The sequence below is a fragment of the Bombina bombina genome, chromosome 3 (genome assembly GCF_027579735.1).
Source record: "Bombina bombina isolate aBomBom1 chromosome 3, aBomBom1.pri, whole genome shotgun sequence".
NCBI lineage: Eukaryota > Metazoa > Chordata > Amphibia > Anura > Bombinatoridae > Bombina > Bombina bombina.
This window is the reverse complement of record NC_069501.1, coordinates 1,177,765,243-1,177,787,122: the sequence shown is the minus strand read 5'-3', so window position 1 is coordinate 1,177,787,122 and position 21,880 is coordinate 1,177,765,243. Positions and strand designations below refer to the sequence as shown.

At 38.2% G+C, this 21,880-nt stretch overlaps 1 protein-coding gene across 4 annotated transcripts in view; it reads left to right on the top strand.

Moving 5' to 3' along the window:
- Positions 1-21,880, top strand: part of CEP57 (centrosomal protein 57) — a 95,550-nt gene that overhangs the window by 41,832 nt on the left and 31,838 nt on the right. For all 4 annotated transcript variants that reach the window (XM_053708598.1, XM_053708597.1, XM_053708596.1 and 1 more), the window contains exons 6-8: positions 14,709-14,786; positions 17,282-17,380; positions 19,358-19,429. In XM_053708598.1, the coding sequence (XP_053564573.1) occupies positions 14,709-14,786; positions 17,282-17,380; positions 19,358-19,429 (249 nt within the window). The remainder of the gene's footprint in view (positions 1-14,708; positions 14,787-17,281; positions 17,381-19,357; positions 19,430-21,880) is intronic.

Sequence of the window (21,880 nt, the reverse complement as noted above, 5' to 3'; positions counted from 1 at the left end):
GTCTGAAATGGAACCGGGCAAACGGAATGATGCCCATGGCAGCTACCATCAGACCGATCACCTCCATAGAATGAGCCACAGACGGCCGAGGAGAGGACTGAAGGGCCCGACAAGAGTAGAGGATTTTTGACCACCGTCAGAAATTCTCATTAATACGGAATCTAATATGGTTCCCAGGAACACTATGCTTGTTAAAAGAATAGCGCCTGAACCAGAATGTCGTCCAGATAAGGCGCCACTGCAATGCCCCCCAACCGGAGCACCACCAACAAGGATCCCAGGACCCTTGAAAAAATTCTGGGAGCTGTGGCAAAACCGAATGGAAGAGCCACGAACTGGAAGTGCTTGTCTAGAAAAGCGAACCTCAGAAACTTGTGGTGATCCCTGTAAATAGGAACATGCAGGTACTCATCCTTTAAATCTACTGTTGTCATGAATTGACCCTCTTGAACCAAGGGAAGAATGGAACAAATAGTTTCCATCTTGAAAGACGGTACTCTAAGGAACTTGCACCGTTCCCAAACGAGGACTGGAACTATCACTCCTGGAGAGGAAGTCCCTGAACACAGTTTTGGAATATCCTCTCATCATATATGGATTGCAGATACTCAAGAATGAGAAATCTGCCCCAGAGAGGAAACCATAGATAGGATTCCAAGAAACACGACTAAACCTTCCTTTAGTCTTATTCTCCTTACGAGTGGAAGAAAAATCATTTCTTTACCAGCAAAGTCAGGAGACCAATATACCAGCTAAGTCCAAACAAGGACTCATCCTTGAAAGTAAAAAACAGAAGCAAGGAATTGGAGAAAACATAAAATATTGAACCTGCAACTGCAGAACAATAAAGCCTAAGCTGAACTGCAAAGCCACAGGTAGGCTTTTTGTCTGAACAAGATTTCAGCCTCAACCAGACGGACTAAAACAGTAAGGCTAATAAGGCAAGCCATTGTTCGAAAGGAATAATTAAACCTCCAGCTTCTCATCCAAGGATCCAAAAAAGAACACCATAAGGATCGAAGATCCCTGAGATGTAGTAGAAAATTATCCCTCTACTTAAGACACTGTGCATTTAATGGGGTCATTTACAGGAAAATTCCTTGAGGGACAGGAGACGAGGTATCCCTAGTTCCTATGAGAAAAATAGTAAATAGTGTTAGCTAACGAATAAATGCCCCTAACACAAAGTCAATAGTACTTGTAATCAAGGTACTACTAGTACCAAGTATATCTCTCGTTATATATAGGGGGTGCTGACTGTCCAATGTACAAAGGAATAAACAGAAAAAAGATGACAGTCCCTCAGCACTCACAAAGTAGTTACTATAAAGGGAATCAAAGTATAGGGAATGGGGGGAAGTCAGACAGTGGCTGTGTATTAAAACGTAACTTTTACTGTTATGTAGATAAAAAATAGTGAATGTAGCACATAAACTATGTGAAAAAACAAAACATTTAAAACTGAGATTAAAAGATTATATACAATATGCGTGTGAGACCCCAAAAGTCATTAATCATATGGAGAAAATTAATTGGTAATCACCAAAAAAGCTCAGCCTAGACTCCAGAGGGTTAACGGATTGCAGTCACAACTATCTGAAAAGGGGATTGACCCCTGCAACAATTAAACTGCACTATGCAATACTGTAACCAGAGTGAAGGGCTGAGCGGTTTGGCGAGTGAGAAACATCCCAACCAGGAACTGACAATAGGAGGTTCAAAATTACTGAAAGAGTCTCACACACATAGAAAAATACGCCTATTTTAGATGCGCATTTCGCCGCTAGCACTGCATTTTCAGGCTAACCAGAGTCTAACTGCTGCCCCAGTATTTGTAATGCCTCTACCAATTGACCTATCATAAAAGACCTGCCGTTATTGGACAGTGAATCATCACGTGTAAGAAATGGGGGTGTAAACAAACATACACTGTCATGGAGATAAGGATTGTAAATATAACTCCGTAACCGAGTGCCGACATGTATAAGCGATGACAAGTTCCACAATGCGCTATGCTTGCAACAATGTTTAGGCAAACAGGTGTCCATTAATATTATTGATTACGTTGCTAAGTATAAGTAGCTATGACCGGTTAGTAATACATAATGCACTGTGATTATAGAGCATATAGGAGCCCACAAAACTCCTTCATAACAGACTCAATAGTATGTTATTAAGTATCACTTGGACACACTTAAAATAGATGACCTCAATACACGAGAACATAGTTACAGCTGGTATTCTATCATCCATATCCGGACAGTGTCATAGTTCTATGCTGCAACAGCTGTAAGCAAAGGCATGGATCAATTCAATAAACCATTATTATGTTCAAGTAAAAACACTGTAAGGACTTGAAATCTAATATCATGTTTAGATAAAATGCCTGAGACGGCGAGATAGGAGTCATCTTTGTAGTGTATTAGCCTTGTTAGGTCACAAATCACTTAATTAGCGTATAGTGTTACAAGCTGTCAGTTATATGGATCAATGAATATAATCATACTCACAGAAAAATACCAGTAAGGAACATAATAAAATGCAGATCTGTTTACAGTTACAGTGACCAGGTATATTATAACCATCATATTCACCAGGAGGTTGGGCATAAATATCCAAATCCTAGGTCTGTTATTGAAAAGCTGGTAACCAAGTTCTGTACCTGATAAATCTGGCTCAGGGTATTCAAACATAGTTCGATAGAAAAATATATATAAGGTAGCAGTATTGTGTTAGTGGAAGTACCATAGAAAATTATATTAGAGAGGAAAACGAAATAGTGAATTAACCAATAATTAACTGTAAAATGGTCCACTATTCGATTGGCCTGCAGTATACCAACCAAATATCAAACATGATGCTTAGATATTGATGTAGGTTTAACTCAAATCATGGACATTGATTTCGTTTGGTTTATAAATATATTGGTTTCCCATGATGATTAATATAAAAGGTGTATATATGCAACAGTCTCATATAGTTACGATTATATCCATTTTAAAATCACATTAATGAGATATGCTATAGATTACCTAAATTAATACCACAATGGCAATAATTGAGTTATTAATGAAATTTCCTCAAAAGGTTTCATGTTGTTAAAAGTGAATAAGTGAAGAAAGGACCATAAATCTGGTAAAGATAACTTTATTCATAGGAAAGCCACAAAACCATCTTGTTCATTTAAACCGTGAGGTGCTAGTGTGTTGAGCCAAAAAATCCAACGGCATTCGGATTGTAATAACATTTGTTCAACATCACCTCCTCTTATACCAGGTTTAATCACCTGCAGTACAGACACTCTCAAACGTGGTTTAGTGCCATGTTTTTTCAGGTAGTGTTTTGCAACAGGGGGTAGTGTCTTTTTCTTAACCATATCCATTACGCAGTTTTTTATACTATTGATGTGTTCCCCTATTCTGGTGCATAATTCTCGTGTCGTGATACCCACGTATCTCATACCACATTCGCAAAGTATACAGTAAACTACATTTTTAGTCCTACAATTTGCAAAACCAAGCATACGTTTAGTTCCTGTCTCAGTTGTGAATTCTCTCTCATCATGGATATATTAGCAGAAACTGCACGTACCACATGCGTAAGTTCCACATAGTCTTTTGTTACCTGGCTTTTTCTTTATAAAGTGACTCTGCACCAATTTATTCCCTATAGTAGGTGCTCTACGCCAACTGGTGCTAATTTTATCACCTATACTCTGAGCCAATGTCTCATCCGATTTCAGAATACTCGCATGTTTATTAAGTATTCCTTTTATAATTTGATGTTCCTCATTAAAGGTTGTTACAAATCGAACTAAGTTTTCAGAATTTGTCTGTTTCTTTTTAGGTATAAGTAAAGTATCTCTTGGTGTCCTCTTGGCTCGTTGGAATGCTTTTCTTATTATTTTCCGCGTATATCCCCGCTCTCTTAGACGTAACTTTAGTTCTTTTGCTCTTTTTATGAAAACCAAGTCATCTGTACAGTTTCTCCTAATGCGCAGAAATTTTACGGTAGGGATAGCTTTTTTGGTTTGTATAGTATGGCAGCTATCGTATTGCAACAATGAATTTGTTGCAGTTTCTTTCCTGAACAAGTCAGTTTTTAGTGTATTGGTCACATCTTTGTAAATTATAACATCAAGGAATTCTACTTTTGATTCACTTATGTTGTAAGTTAATTTAAGGTTAAGGTCATTCTGATTTAAACGTGAAATGAATTCTTTGAATTCATTCACACTCCCTGTCCAGATGATAAACAGGTCATCTATGTAGCGGCTCCACATACTGATGTATTTTGTGTATTCAGACAGATCATCACCAAAAACTATCTCCCGCTCCCACCACCCCAAATAGATATTGGCGTATGTGGGAGCACAACTTGAGCCCATTGCGGTCCCCTGTATCTGTAGATAAAATCTATCATTGAATACAAAGTAGTTGTGTTTCAGTACAAAGTGTAGTAGCTTCAATATGAATTCATTACGGTCTTTTCTTTCACTAGATTCCATGTCTAGGAAATACTTAATTGCCTCACATCCCTTATCATGTTTTATAGATGTGTATAGTGATTCAATATCACAAGTTATCAGTAGGGTTCCTGCATCTACTGTGATGTCATTGATTTTACCAAGTATGTCCATAGTATCCCTAGTGTATGATGGTAAAGATAACACGATTTCACGCAAGTAAAGATCTAAAAACCTACTGGCTTGTTCGCATAGACTGCCTATGCTTGAGACTATCGGTCTACCTGGGGGTTTGTTCTTGTTTTTGTGTACCTTAGGGAGAAGGTACAGAGTTGCAACTTTAGGGTTTTTAGTTTCTAGAAAGCGAAGCTCTTCTTGGCTAATGACTCCATTGAGTTTGGCTTCATTTATTAATTTGTTGTAAATAATACAGAATTGGGAAGTTGGATTTGAGAAAAGTCGCTTATAGCACTTTTTATCATTAAGTTGCCTATTGGCTTCCTGAATGTAGTCATCCTTGTCCCAAATAACTACATTGCCCCCTTTGTCGGACGCCTTGACCACCACATCCTCCCATGTTCTGATTTCCATTAAAGCCTCATTCTCTTCCTTACTTAGGTTTTTTTGTGATCATTTATCTATCTTGCTGATAGTAGGCATGAACTTGGATTTGATTTTAAGTTTATTGTCCAAGGAAGGGTCAATAGTTTGTGAACTGCCCCCCTCACTCTCATTCCACAACTCAACTAATATATCTAGTGTTCTTAAGTCGTCAGTAGCAACATTGTTTTGTGTTGAAAACATTTTTTTAAGAGCCAGTTTTCGACAAAATAAGTGAAGATCCTTAATTAGTTCAAATTTATCTAAATGAGGGGTTGGTGAAAAAGAGAGCCCTCTAGCCAAAACATTAATGTGGCCTTGTGTAAGAATTCTTTTAGATAAATTTATCACTTGTAATCTCTTATCAGTTTCTACCATTTCGGTCTCCTGCCCCAATCGTCCCTCCTCCTTTGTTGGTTGTCTTTGGTGTATCCCCACCTTGATCTGTCCCGAAGTGTGCGATTCCCCCCACTTTGCCCCTTCTTGTTCTTTTGACCCTGTTTCCAACTGATCTGGTTTGCGGCCTAAAAAACTAGTGTTTGTTGTATTACTGGTTTCTGTATCGCTATCTTCAACATTAGACGATTCGTAATCGGATTGTGACTTGTCTTTGTGTGGTGGTAAGCTATTCACTGGTCTACGTCGGGGCATTTTTTTCATCCCACGTAAAGATTCGTCCCTTTTCAAAGTCTCTGAGATCCCTTTTCATCTTATTGCATTTTATTTGTATGATTTCTTTCTCCCTTTTATCCAATTCCTCCCTCAGGGAGGCGTATTTTTCTATGTGTGTGAGACTCTTTCAGTAATTTTGAACCTCCTATTGTCAGTTCCTGGTTGGGATGTTTCTCACTTACTCGCCAAACCGCTCAGCCCTTCACTCTGGTTACAATATTGCATAGTGCAGTTTAATTGTTGCAGGGGTCAATCCCCTTTTCAGATAGTTGTGACTGCAATCCGTTAACCCTCTGGAGTCTAGGCTGAGCTTTTTTGGTGATTACCAATTAATTTTCTCCATATGATTAATGACTTTTGGGGTCTCACACGCATATTGTATATAATCTTTTAATCTCAGTTTTAAATGTTTTGTTTTTTTCACATAGTTTATGTGCTACATTCACTATTTTTTATCTACATAACAGTAAAAGTTACGTTTTAATACACAGCCACTGTCTGACTTCCCCCCCATTCCCTATACTTTGATTCCCTTTATAGTAACTACTTTGTGAGTGCTGAGGGACTGTCATCTTTTTTCTGTTTATTCCTTTGTACATTGGACAGTCGGCACCCCCCTATATATTACGAGAGATATACTTGGTACTAGTAGTATCTTGATTACAAGTACTATTGACTTTGTGTTAGGGGCATTTATTCGTTAGCTAACACTATTTGCTATTTTTCTCATAGGAGCTAGGGATACCTTGTCTCCCGTCCCTCAAGGATTTTTCCTGTAAATGACCCCATTAAATGCACAGTGTCTTAAGTAGAGGGATAATTTTCTACTACATCTCAGGGATCTTCGATCCTTATGGTTTTCTTTTTTGGATCCTTGGATGAGAAGCTGGAGGTTTAATTATTCCTTTCGAACAATGGCTTGCCTTATTAGCCTTACTGTTTTAGTCCGTCTGGTTGAGGCTGAAATCTTGTTCAGACAAAAAGCCTACCTGTGGCTTTGCAGTTCAGCTTAGGCTTTATTGTTCTGCAGTTGCAGGTTCAATATTTTATGTTTTCTCCAATTCCTTGCTTCTGTTTTTTCCTTTCAAGGATGAGTCCTTGTTTGGACTTAGCTGGTATATTGGTCTCCTGACTTTGCTGGTAAAAAAAGGATTTTTCTTCCACTCGTAAGGAGAATAAGACTAAAGGAAGGTTTAGTCGTGTTTCTTGGAATCCTATCTATGGTTTCCTCTCTGGGCAGATTTCTCATTCTTGAGTATCTGCAATCCAGATATGATGAGAGGATATTCCAAAACTGTGTTCAGGGACTTCCTCTCCAGGAGTGATAGTTCCAGTCCTCGTTTGGGAACGGTGCAAGTTCCTTAGAGTACCGTCTTTCAAGATGGAAACTATTTGTTCCATTCTTCCCTTGGTTCAAGAGGGTCAATTCATGACAACAGTAGATTTAAAGGATACCTGCATGTTCCTATTTACAGGGATCATCCCAAGTTTCTGAGGTTCGCTTTTCTAGACAAGCACTTCCAGTTCGTGGCTCTTCCATTCGGTTTTGCCACAGCTCCCAGAATTTTTTCAAGGGTCCTGGGATCCTTGTTGGTGGTGCTCCGGTTGGGGGGCATTGCAGTGGCGCCTTATCTGGACAACATTCTGGTTCAGGCGCTATTCTTTTAACAAGCATAGTGTTCCTGGGAACCATATTAGATTCCGTATTAATGAGAATTTCTGACGGTGGTCAAAAATCCTCTACTCTTGTCGGGCCCTTCAGTCCTCTCCTCGGCCGTCTGTGGCTCATTGTATGGAGGTGATCGGTCTGACGGTAGCTGCCATGGGCATCATTCCGTTTGCCCGGTTCCATTTCAGACCTCTGCGGTTATGCATGCTCAGGCAATGGAACGGGGATTATGCGGATTGGTCTCCACAAATCTCTCCAAGGGAACCTGCTTTTGCAGACCCTCCTGGGTGATTGTAACATCGGATGCCAGCCTGCTGGGATGGGGAGCAGTCTGGGGCTCTCTAAAGGCTCAAGGAATATGGACTCGGGAGAAGTCTGTTCTTCCCATAAACATCCTAGAACTGAGGGCAATCTTTAATGCTCTTCTGACTTGGCCTCAGTTAGCTTCTTCCGGTTTGTCTGTTTCCAATCAGACAACATAACTTCAGTGGCTTACATCAACTATCAGGGAAGAACTCAGAGTTCCTTGGCCAAGACAGAGTTAGCCAAGATTATTCAGTGGGAGAGACCCACAACTGCTGTCTATCTGCGATCCACATTCCAGGATTTTCTGAGCAGACAGACTTTTCATCCGGGGGAGTGAGAACTCCTTCCGGAGGTGTTTTCAAGCTTGATTATCAAATAGGGACAGCCGGAGCTGGATCTCATGGCATCTCAACAAAAAGCCAAGCTTCCAAAGTATGGGTCAAGGTCGAGAGATCCTCAGGCGGTACTGATAGATGCTCTGGCGGTCCCTTGGAATTTCAGTCTAGTATACCTTTTTCCACCGTTCGCTCTCCTTCCTCGAGTCATTGCTGGAATCAAACAGGAGAGGGCGTCTGTGATCCTCATTGCACCGGCATTGCCTCGCAGGATCTGGTTGCAGACCTAGTGGAGATGTCATCTCTCCCACCTGGGAGACTTCCACTGAGGAAAGATCTTCTACTTCAAGGATCCTTCATTCATCCAAATCTTGTTTCTCTGAAGCTGACTGCTTGGAGATTGAATTCTTAATTTTATCTAGTGTGGATTTTCTGAGTCGGTCATTGAGACCATGATTCAGGCGAGTATGCCTGTTTCTAGAAAAATGTATTATAAGATATATGGCGTATATATCCGTATTGGTGTGAATCCAGAGGCTACTCTTGGAGTAGAGTTCCGATTCCTAGAATTCGGTCCTTTCTCCAGGAGGGTTGGAGAAGGTTTTTTTTCGGCAAGTATTTTGAAGGGTCAAATGTCTGCCTTGTCCATTTTGTTACACAACGTTTGGTGAATGTACCAGACGTGCAATCGTTCTATCAGGCCTTGGTCAGAATCATGCCTGTGTTTAATCTGGTTACTCCTCCCTGGAGTCTTAACCTTGTTCTTAAAGTTTTTCAGCAGACTTCGTTTGCACCTATGCATTTTTTGGATGTTAAGATGTTATCTTGAAAAGTTTTGTTTCTTGTTGCAATTTCTTCTGCTCGCAGAATCTCAGAACTCTCGGCATTGCAATGTGAATCCACTTACCTTATTTTTCATTCTGATAAGGTAGTTCTGCGTGCTAAATTGTGTTTCCTTTCTAAAGTGGTTTCGAAAAGGAATATTAATCAAGAAATTGTTGTTCCTTCTTTATGTCCTAATCCTTTCTCTCATAAAGAGTGTCTACTGCACAGCCTAGCTGTGGTGTGTGTGCGTTGAAATACTATTTACAGGCAACTAAGGATTTTCGCCAGTCTTCTGCTTTGTTTGTTGTTTTCTCTGGGAAACGCAAGGGTCAGAAAGCTATGGCTACTTCTCTTTCTTTTTGGCTGAAGAGTACAATTCATGGCTCATTTCCTCTTCCTGGGCATTCAAAATGAATCTTCTGTGGAACAGATTTGCAAGGCTGCAACTTGGCCCTCTGTACACACTTTTTCAAAGTTCTATAAATTTGATACTTTGGCCTCGGCTGAGGCTTCTTTCGGGAGAAAGGTTCTTCAAGCAGTGGTTCCTTCTGTTTATGTTCCCTGTCTTGTCCCTCCCTTATCTGTGTCCTCTAGCTTGGGTATTGATTCCCAATAGTAATTATAGCTGATCCGTGGACTCATCGTGTCATTAGAAAGAAAACAAAATTTATGCTTACCTGATAAATTTGTTTATTTCTTGACACGATGAGTCCACGGCCCACCCTGTTGATTCAGACAGTCTTTTTGTTTTGTAAACCTCAGGCACCTCTGCACCTTGTTGCTTCCTTTCTCTCTTGTTACTTCGGTCGAATGACTGGGGTTGGAGGGAAGGGAGGTGATATTTAACAGCTTTGCTGTGGTGCTCTTTGCCTCCTCCTGCTGACCAGGAGTGATATTCCCAATAGTAATTATAGATGGTCCGTGGACTCATCAGATAAGCATAAATTTTGTTTTCTCTTTGATGGGGTAGTTGTTTTCAGTGTTAAGACATAAAGAAAATTACTTAGGCCTAGATTTGGAGTTTGGCGTTAGCCGTGAAAACCAGCGTTAGAGGCTCCTAACGCTGGTTTTAGGCTACCTCCGGTATTTGGAGTCACTCAAAATAGGTTCTAACGCTCACTTTTCAGCTCACTTTTCAGCCGCGACTTTTCCATACCGCAGATCCCCTTACGTAAATTGCGTATCCTATCTTTTCAATGGGATCTTTCTAACGCTGGTATTTAGAGTCGTGTCTGAAGTGAGCGTTTAACATCTAACGACAAAACTCCAGCCGCAGGAAAAAAGTCAGTAGTTAAGAGCTTTCTGGGCTAACGCCGGTTTATAAAGCTCTTAACTACTGTGCTCTAAAGTACACTAACACCCATAAACTACCTATGTACCCCTAAACCGAGGTCCCCCCACATCGCCGCCACTCGATTAAAAAATTTTAACCCCTAATCTGCCGACCGCCACCTACGTTATCCTTATGTACCCCTAATCTGCTGCCCCTAACACCGCCGACCCCTATATTATATTTAAGCCCTAATCTGCCCCCCTCAACGTCGCCTTCACCTGCCTACACTTATTAACCCCTAATCTGCCGACCGGACCGCACTGCTATTATTATAAAGTTATTAACCCCTAATCCGCCTCACTAACCCTATAATAAATAGTATTAACCCCTAATCTGCCCTCCCTAACATCGCCAACACCTAACTTCAAACATTAACCCCTAATCTGCCGACTGGAGCTCACCGCTATTCTAATAAATGTATTAACCCCTAAAACTAAGTCTAACCCTAACACTAACACCCCCCTAAGTTAAATATAATTTAAATCTAACAAAATTAATTAACTCTTATTAAATAAATTATTCCTATTTAAAGCTAAATACTTACCTGTAAAATAAATCCTAATATAGCTACAATATAAATTATAATTATATTATAGCTATTTTAGGATTAATATTTATTTTACAGGTAACTTTGTATTTATTTTAACCAGGTACAATAGCTATTAAATAGTTAAGAACTATTTAATAGCTAAAATAGTTAAAATAATTACAAAATTACCTGTAAAATAAATCCTAACCTAAGTTACAATTAAACCTAACACTACACTATCAATAAATTAATTAAATAAACTACCTACAATTACCTACAATTAACCTAACACTACACTATCAATAAATTAATTAAATACAATTCCTACAAATAACTACAATGAAATAAACTAACTAAAGTACAAAAAATAAAAAAGAACTAAGTTACAAAAAATAAAAAAATATTTACAAACATAAGAAAAATATTACAACAATTTTAAACTAATTACACCTACTCTAAGCCCCCTAATAAAATAACAAAGACCCCCAAAATAAAAAATGCCCTACCCTATTCTAAATTACTACAGTTCAAAGCTCTTTTACCTTACCAGCCCTGAACAGGGCCCTTTGCGGGGCATGCCCCAAAGAATTCAGCTCTTTTGCCTGTAAAAAAATAAACATACAATACCCCCCCCCCCCCAACATTACAACCCACCACCCACATACCCCTAATCTAACCCAAACCCCCCTTAAATAAACCTAACACTAAGCCCCTGAAGATCTTCCTACCTTATCTTCACCACCATACCAGGTTCACCGATCCGTCCTGAAGAGCTCCTCCGATGTCCTGATCCAAGCCCAAGCGGGGGGCTGAAGAGGTCCATGATCCGGCTGAAGTCTTCATCCAAGCGGGAGCTGAAGAGGTCCATGATCCGGATGAAGTCTTCTATCAACGGCATCTTCAATCTTCTTTCTTCCGGATCCATCTTGCAGACCTCCGACGCGGAACATCCTCTTCTCCCGACGCCTACTAGCCGAATGACGGTTCCTTTAAGGGACGTCATCCAAGATGGCGTCCCTCGAATTCCGATTGGCTGATAGGATTCTATCAGCCAATCGGAATTAAGGTAGGAATATTCTGATTGGCTGATGGAATCAGCCAATCAGAATCAAGTTCAATCCGATTGGCTGATCCAATCAGCTAATCAGATTGAGCTCGCATTCTATTGGCTGATCGGAACAGCCAATAGAATGCGAGCTCAATCTGATTGGCTGATTGGATCAGCCAATCGGATTGAACTTGATTCTGATTGGCTGATTCCATCAGCCAATCAGAATATTCCTACCTTAATTAGGATTCTATCAGCCAATCGGAATTCGAGGGACGCCATCTTGGATGACGTCCCTTAAAGGAACCGTCATTCGGCTAGTAGGCGTCGGGAGAAGAGGATGTTCCGCGTCGGAGGTCTGCAAGATGGATCCGGAAGAAAGAAGATTGAAGATGCCGTTGATAGAAGACTTCATCCGGATCATGGACCTCTTCAGCTCCCACTTGGATGAAGACTTCATCCGGATCATGGACCTCTTCAGCTCCCGCTTGGATGAAGACTTCAGCCGGATCATGGACCTCTTCAGCCCCCCGCTTGGGCTTGGATCAGGACATCGGAGGAGCTCTTCAGGACGGATCGGTGAACCTGGTATGGTGAAGATAAGGTAGGAAGATCTTCAGGGGCTTAGTGTTAGGTTTATTTAAGGGGGGTTTGGGTTAGATTAGGGGTATGTGGGTGGTGGGTTGTAATGTTGGGGGGGGGGTATTGTATGTTTATTTTTTTACAGGCAAAAGAGCTGAATTCTTTGGGGCATGCCCCGCAAAGGGCCCTGTTCAGGGCTGGTAAGGTAAAAGAGCTTTGAACTGTAGTAATTTAGAATAGGGTAGGGCATTTTTTATTTTGGGGGTCTTTGTTATTTTATTAGGGGGCTTAGAGTAGGTGTAATTAGTTTAAAATTGTTGTAATATTTTTCTTATGTTTGTAAATATTTTTTTATTTTTTGTAACTTAGTTCTTTTTTATTTTTTGTATTTTAGTTAGTTTATTTCATTGTAGTTATTTGTAGGAATTGTATTTAATTTATTTATTGATAGTGTAGTGTTAGGTTTAATTGTAGGTAATTGTAGGTATTGTATTTAATTAATTTAATGATAGTATAGTGTTAGGTTTAATTGTAACTTAGGTTAGGATTTATTTTACAGGTAATTTTGTAATTATTTTAACTAGGTAGCTATTAAATAGTTCTTAACTATTTAATAGCTATTGTACCTGGTTAAAATAATTACAAAGTTGCCTGTAAAATAAATATTAATCCTAAAATAGCTATAATATAATTATAATTTATATTGTAGCTATATTATGATTTATTTTACAGGTAAGTATTTAGCTTTAAATAGGAATAATTTATTTAATAAGAGATAATTAATTTCGTTAGATGTAAATTATATTTAATTTAGGGGGGTGTTAGTGTTAGGGTTAGACTTAGCTTTAGGGGTTAATACATTTATTAGAATAGCGGTGAGCTCCAGTCGGCAGATTAGGGGTTAATAATTGAAGTTCGGTGTCGGCGATGTTAGGGAGGGCAGATTAGGGGTTAATACTATTTTTTATAGGGTTAGTGAGGCGGATTAGGGGTTAATAACTTTATTATAGTAGCGCTCAGGTCCGGTCGGCAGATTAGGGGTTAATAAGTGGAGGCGACGTTGTGGGGGACAGATTAGGGGTTAATAAATATAATATAGGGGTCGGCGATGTTAGGGCAGCAGATTAGGGGTACATAGGGATAATGTAAGTAGCGGCGGTTTACGGAGCGCAGGTTAGGGGTTAATAATAATATGCAGGGGTCAGCGATAGCGGAGGCGGCAGATTAGGGGTTAATAAGTGTAAGGTTAGGGGTGTTTAGACTCGGGGTACATGTTAGGGTGTTAGGTGCAGACGTAGGAAGTGTTTCCGCATAGCAAACAATGGGGCTGCGTTAGGAGCTGAACGCGGCTTTTTTGCAGGTGTTAGGTTTTTTTTCAGCTCAAACAGCCCCATTGTTTCCTATGGGAGAATCGTGCACGAGCACGTTTTTGAGGCTGGCCGCTTGCGTAAGCAACTCTGGTATCGAGGGTTGAAGCTGCGTTAAAAATGCTCTACGCTCCTTTTTTGGAGCCTAACGCAGCCTTTATGTGGACTCTCAATACCAGAGTTATTTTTATGGTGCGGCCAGAAAAAAGCCGGCGTTAGTTTTTCGGGTCGTTACCGACAAAACTCCAAATCTAGCCGTAAGTTTCTATATTTAAAGAGAAATTAAACAAAATTTTATCCATAAATAAATAAATTAATGAACGAAAATTAAATAATGTCGCAATTTGTTTGCTTGTTTATGTTTTAAAATACATCTTTGCTGTAATATATGTGCTGGTCCCACACTCCCTAAAGAGTCTAAGTCAAATTATGTTCCCTAGGTATGCTACAAATTGCCCAAACAAGTTACATATCATATCATCTTTGATTGTGGTGATTTTGTTACTAGCTGTTAATGAGCCTGTGCATGTTCATAAATCACTGTGTAGTGTATAGATGATTCAGTTAATTTTGTAGCCTTCAAAACAGGACTACCAGTATCTGACAAATTTCCATTTCCTGTGACAGATATCAGTCAATCAGAATGCATGTTTATACTGTGAATTCTTGCACATGCTCAGTAGGAGCTGGGGCCTCAATGTAATTATATAAAAAAAGTGCACATTTTTGATAATGGAAGTGTTTTTTGTTTGTTTGTTTTTTAAAAAGCATACTCTATATGAATCTTAAATGTTTTAATTTTTAACTTTTTAGTATCCCTTTATTCCAGTAAGCACCTGAAAAACAAGGTTTAACATTGAATGGTCCATTGAACTAGATCTTAAACATATTAATATACTTTTATGTAGCTTATTCACGTTTGCATGATGTTAGCTATTTATTATTTATATATAAATTATAATCTTTCTTTATATCAGAAAAAAATCCGTGAAATAGAATACAAGCTTAAAGAAGAGGAACATCAGCGCAAATTGATGCAAGAAAAAGCTGCTCAGGTGAGCTTTTTTTTTTCAAATGACCAAACCTATACACATCTGCACCCAGAGCTTTGTGTAATTCCATGCTTAATAAAAAGCATTAAATAACTTGGTGGAGGATATATTTGGTGCACTCTAAATTTATAATCTGAAAAAGTGATTTTTATATAAATCCAGTTTGAGATGAAACACAACTAAATTACAATCCAGTTTGCTTTGGCTTTTTACCTTAAAATACCCTGTCTCTCTTTACTGACATGGAGTGAAATATTATACTGCCCCCGACATGGGCAGACCTCGCTCAATTCTCTTAAAGGGACATGAAACCCAAATTTTTTTCTTTCGCGATTTAGAAAGAGCTTGTCATTTTAAACAACTTTCTAATTTACTTCTATTATCTCATTTGCTTCATTCTCTTGATATCACTTGCTGAAAAGCATATCTAGATATGCTCAGTAGCTGCTGATTGGTTGCTGCACATAGAGGCCTTGTGTGATTGGCTCACACATGTGCATTGCTATTTCTTCAACAAAGGATATCTAAAGAATTGAGCAAATTAGATAATAGAAGTAAATTGGAAAGTTGTTTAAAATTACATGCCCTATCTGAATCATGAAAGTTTAATTTGACTAGACTGCCCCTTTAAGTCCTGAGCTGCTTCCCATATAAAGTAATCATGCTCTCTGGAATAGTGGAATAGTGAATCTCTCAAGGGAGAGCGAATGTGATGGAGCAATTGGGTCTGATATTGAGATATATATATATATATATATATATATATATATATATATATATATATATATATATATATATATATATATATATATATATATATATATATAATTTTTATTATTATATTTTTTTTTTTTTTTTTGCAAATACCAATCAAATTCTGAGTACTTAAATTTTTTTGTGCAATTTTATATTCATATTTTAAAATAATGTTGAACATTAAACATTATCTTGGCCTAATGTAAGCCAATACTCACCCGGTATGATCCCTCCCTGTTTGGGGCATGATTAGGAAACAAACCATGCCCTCTTTACTTATATCCGTATTGCCTTTCTTCCCTACCCCATTCCTAGTTCTATCCGTCATAGGATGGAGAGGGTTAGGTCTCTCTGGGTTTTCTTGGTAAGTTAGGTGAAAGCTGCTTAGAGCTTTTATACCTACCAAGCTGCTTACATATTCCTTGCTTACTGAGCTTGGTAGGTATAAAAGTGGTGGTAGGACTCTGGGGCATGCTTCAGACAAGCATTTTGTGTGTACCGTTTACCCAGGGTTGCAGAAACTGTTTAATATATGTTGACCAAGTGTTTGGCGATACTTTTTCACCTATAAGTTGTCCTGACGTTGTTGATTTTTCTTCTCAAAATGGTGAAGTTTCTGACAATGGATTTGATGCTTCAGAGTTTATTTGCAGTACTTGACAGCCAGCCACTTTCTCTAACTGGTATTATGCTAAGATCTCAGTTTCTTTGGAGTTCCCAGTGCCTGATAGTATTTTACTAATATTTTGATCTGAGTTGGATAAGTCTGAAAAACTTTTAAACATGCCTGATCGCATTTATAGAGCATATCCTCTACCTACGTTTGTTACAGGATTCTGGGTTGTCCCTCTTAAAGTAGATGCACCCACTACATTCCTATCCAGAAAAATTGTATTTCCTAAAGAAGCCTCTTGCGAGCTTCTTAATATTATGGATATTAAAATGGCGTCTAGCTTCAGAAATCTTTTCCCATCCTATTAATTCACTGCTTTGTGTTTGTCTCTCACCTAGTAAGTATTGGCATAGGTTAGGCCAAGATAATTAGCAATTATAACAATAAAAGCAGACATTTCTTACTTTGCCTATAACCTCCTAGACAATACTTACCAGAGTCCCACCCCTGTTCTGCCATCCTATGATGGACAAGCTAAGAATGGGGTAGGGAAGATAGGCAGTGAGGATCTAGGTAAAGGGGGTGTAATTTGTTTCCTGTCCATGCCCCACTTTGTAAGTATTGTCCAGGTTATATGCCAAGATATGGTCATTTCTGTTTTTATTGTTTTAATTTCAATTTTTTTTTTCCTGTGTACTTTAAGAATGTTACGGTTTAAATTTGCATTTTGATAAACAAAAAAGGAATTTTAAGTGTGCCTAAGTCTTTCTGGAAAGAAAATGACTTTGTCTAAAATTGCATAAACCAAAATTGCATTGAGTCTGTCTAAGTGTATTCCATTAACTATCATAAAGAATTTCTTAATTGGTTTTCTGATTGATTAGAATGTTTTTAGCTATATCATTCAAAGAGCTATCTACAGGTATTTGATGTATTCCTTAAATCAATTGGTTTAGAACCTACAATTAGACAAATGGATAATGAATCAATACTGAATATTGTTCAGTATTTATTCAGTATTGAGCAGTTAAGTTTTAGGCTGCTAAAAGAAAATATCACTAATAATCACACAAGTTTAGCAAATTGATTTGGTGTGAAAGGCTCATATATTGTGTTTTTATTTTTAAAGCTTCAAACTAGCTTGGAAACCAACAGAATTTTACTCCATTCTTTAACACCTCCTAAAAAAGAAATTGGAGCAAATAGGAAGACTCCACCTTTAGACAAGGTAAATGTTTTAATCTATTCATTTTTTTTTCAGGTTTCATTAATGGCACAAATAATTAATAAATGTTATATTACTATTTATTTTCTTTTTTTCCATATCTAGATATGCTCAGTAGCTGCTGATTGGTTGCTGCACATAGATGCCTCATGTAATTGGCTCACCCATGTGCATTGCTATTCCTTCAACAAAGGATATCTAAAAAATGAAGCAAAATATATCATAGAAGTAAATTGGAATGTTGTTTAAAATTGTATTCTCTATCTGAATCATGACAGATTTTTTGGGGGTGTAGTGTCCCTTTAAGTGCTGCACAAAATACTGTTAAAACTTTTAAACTTCTTGTAGACCTGGAGATACGTTATTGCTTGATAGTTTGCACAACACATGAATATTTTATAGAAATAGAGAATTAGTTATAATTATCATTAGAGGGATATGGAACCTTTATTTTTATTTTTTTAACATTATTAAGTATGAGTAAAGTATAAAAACTGGACCATTACCTTCTATTACATGTTTGTTATGCTTTTGCTTCAATTTTATGTGTAAAATCAATCAATTTCCAAACCCACCATGGGAATCCTTTCCTGATCCTAGCACAGTGGGCTACCTAGGTAGGACAATCATGACTGTGCGCTAACCCTGCGCATGTGCATTGAGAGGCTGGGAAGTTATTGCCTACGTCACCCTCATTGATAGACCGCATCGGCTGGTGCTGTTTAAAACTACTGTGCATGAGATTTTTGATGTCATTGAGGGTAGTCTCCCAAATTGAAGCATGTTCTGTGTTACGCATGCTAACACTACAAGGGCTATTTATATCTACATATGATGAGGAGTGAAGCGTGCATAAACATTGTAAACCGGAAGCAGCTAAAAGTAACCATATAGAATACTTATTTTCATTAAAACCCAAAGTTGGCTGTATATACAAACACCATATGGAGCAAAATCTGCCACTTTTGAGTTCTAAATGTAAGAGCTATTCTTCAATAAAGGTTACGTTTTAGCTGCTCCACATTTACCATGTCTATGCTTGAGGAATGCCAGAACACAAGTTGAGCTAAGGGTTCCGATCAGGCTGTCGGCATTATCATTAGCGCTTGAACTGTCATGAGGTTTTTTAGCGTGCCCCCATAGAAGTCTGTTATGTGATGTTAGTGCCCTAGACTAAAATATAACTTTTTTTAAAAAAAATTACAGGAAAAGGGGACAAAATAGTTAAAGGCACATAAAACACTTTTTGTTTTTCATGATTTAGCTAGAGCATACCATTTTAAAGAACTTTCTAATTTACTTCTATCTAATTTGCTTTGTACTCTTGGTATACTTTGTTGAAAAGAATACCTAGGTATGTTCAGTAGCTGGGAACTAGTTACTGATTGGTTGATGCACATATATGCCTCTTGTCATTGGCTTACGGATTTGTTCAGCTAACTACCAGTAGTGCATTACTGCTCCTTCAATAAAGGATACGAAGAAAAGGAAGTGAAATTAAAGAAATTAGAAAGATCTGAATGTTGGGTGTCATGTTCCTTTAACGTAATTTTGCCCTTTAAAGATTATGTATAAAATGCAAATCGTTTTGTGTACAATATGTGAAGGTTTACTTTTATGCAGGTAGAAGTGTGTGTATGTATGTATGTATGTATGTATGTGTGTGTGTGTAATGTATATGTGTGTGTGTGTGTGTGTGTGTGTAATGTATATGTGTGTGTGTGTGTGTGTGTGTAATGTATATGTGTGTGTGTGTGTGTGTGTGTGTGTGTGTATATATATATATATATATATATATATATATATATATATATATAATGTATGTGTGTATATATATATATATATATACACACTGTTTATTACGCTATACCCCTCCCACCAGGCATACTTTAACTATTTCATGTGTATCATTATGAAAGTTTAATTGTATGACTGTATTGTGTTTTATAATGCATATCTGTTCTGTAATCCTATTTTTAGAAACCCAGTCATTCTCATACTCAACCTCACTACAGATTATGTCTGGACGATGTTCCTTTCGTTGCTGGAAAGGTAGGTATTACCACCCAACTAGTTAGAATGACATAAGGACGGTTCTGTGAAATAAATCTGATAATTTATTTCTATATCTTATGTGTAAACTTATACTTGGGCTTAAACTACTTACTATAAGAGTCTCCTTTTAATTTAATATATGCTACTCAAATTTGAAAATTTAGCACAAATACAGGTGTTAGGAAGTTATCATTACTGCAATAAATAGCAGAGGTTTGTGTGAATTTGGTCGCCATCTGGTGGTGAGATTTAGTGGCTCACCTGGATATTAATACTATTATTATTATTATTATTATTATTATTATTACTATTATTTTAAAGAGGGATTTCTAGTCTTTAATACAATGGGTCATTGGGTCTTTTCAATGGCCCATTTTTAAGTGTTAAAGTGTTTTTAATTTTTAAATTGCGCTTATACTTTACACACCAAGACACACACTTTTTAAAAAGGAAGCAATTGCGTTTCAAACAGTGTGCATTCAGGATTTCTAGGGGTTAGAGGGTTTTCTTCTACAAGATATGACGAGTCCACGGATTTCATCCTTACTTGTGGGATTTATCCTCCTCCTAACAGGAAGTGGCAAAGAGTACCACAGCAGAGCTGCATATACAGCTCCTCCCTTCCCCCCACCTCCAGTCATTCTCTTTGCCTGTGTTAGTAATAGGAAGAGGTAAAGTGAGGTGTTAGTTATAGATTCTTCAATCAAGAGATTTATTTTAAAATGGTGCCAGTGAGTACTATTTCTCCAACATAGGTGTGTCCGGTCCACGGCGTCATCCTTACTTGTGGGATATTCTCTTCCCCAACAGGAAATGGCAAAGAGCCCAGCAAAGCTGGTCACATGATCCCTCCTAGGCTCCGCCTACCCCAGTCATTCTCTTTGCCGTTGTACAGGCAACATCTCCACGGAGATGGCTTAGAGTTTTTTAGTGTTTAACTGTAGTTTTTCATTATTCAATCAAGAGTTTGTTATTTTCAAATAGTGCTGGTACGTACTATTTACTCAGAAACAGAAAAGAGATGAAGAATTCTGTTTGTATGAGGAAAATGATTTTAGCAACCGTAACTAAAATCCATGGCTGTTCCACACAGGACTGTTGAGAGCATTAACTTCAGTTGGGGGAACAGTTTGCAGTCCTTTGCTGCTTGAGGTATGACACATTCTAACAAGACGATGTAATGCTGGAAGCTGTCATTTTCCCTATGGGATCCGGTAAGCCATGTTTATTACGATTGTAAATAAGGGCTTCACAAGGGCTTATTTAGACTGTAGACATGTTTTGGGCTAAATCGATTGATATTAACACTTATTTAGCCTTGAGGAATCATTTATTCTGGGTATTTTGATATAATTATATCGGCAGGCACTGTTTTAGACACCTTATTCTTTAGGGGCTTTCCCAAAGCATAGGCAGAGTCTCATTTTCGCGCCGGTGTTGCGCACTTGTTTTTGAGAGGCATGGCATGCAGTCGCATGTGAGAGGAGCTCTGATACTGATAAAAGACTTCTGAAGGCATCATTTGGTATCGTATTCCCCTTGGGTTTGGTTGGGTCTCAGCAAAGCAGATACCAGGGACTGTAAAGGGGTTAAGGCTTAAAACGGCTCCGGTTCCGTTATTTTAAGGGTTAAAGCTTCCAAAATTGGTGTGCAATATTTTCAAGGCTTTAAGACACTGTGGTGAAAGTTTGGTGAATTTTGAACAATTCCTTCATGTTTTTTCGCAATTGCAGTAATAAAGTGTGTTCAGTTTAAAATTTAAAGTGACAGTAACGGTTTTATTTCAAAACGTTTTTTGTACTTTCTTATCAAGTTTATGCCTGTTTAACATGTCTGAACTACCAGATAGACTGTGTTCTGAATGTGGGGAAGCCAGAATTCCTATTCATTTAAATAAATGTGATTTATGTGATAATGACAATGATGCCCAAGATGATTCCTCAAGTGAGGGGAGTAAGCATGGTACTGCATCATTCCCTCCTTCGTCTACACGAGTCTTGCCCACTCAGGAGGCCCCTAGTACATCTAGCGCGCCAATACTCCTTACTATGCAACAATTAACGGCTGTAATGGATAATTCTGTCAAAAACATTTTAGCCAAAATGAACCCTTGTCAGCGTAAGCGTGGATGCTCTGTTTTAGTTACTGAAGAGCATGACGACGCTGATATTAATATCTCTGAAGGGCCCCTAAACCAATCTGAGGGAGCCAGGGAGGTTTTGTCTGAGGGAGAAATTACTGATTTAGGGAACATTTCTCAGCAGGCTGAATCTGATGTGATTACTTTTAAATTTAAATTGGAACATCTCCGCATTTTGCTTAAGGAGGTATTATCCACTCTGGATGATTGTGAAAATTTGGTCATCCCAGAGAAACTATGTAAAATGGACAAGTTCCTAGAGGTGCCGGGGCTCCCAGAAGCTTTTCCTATACCCAAGCGGGTGGCGG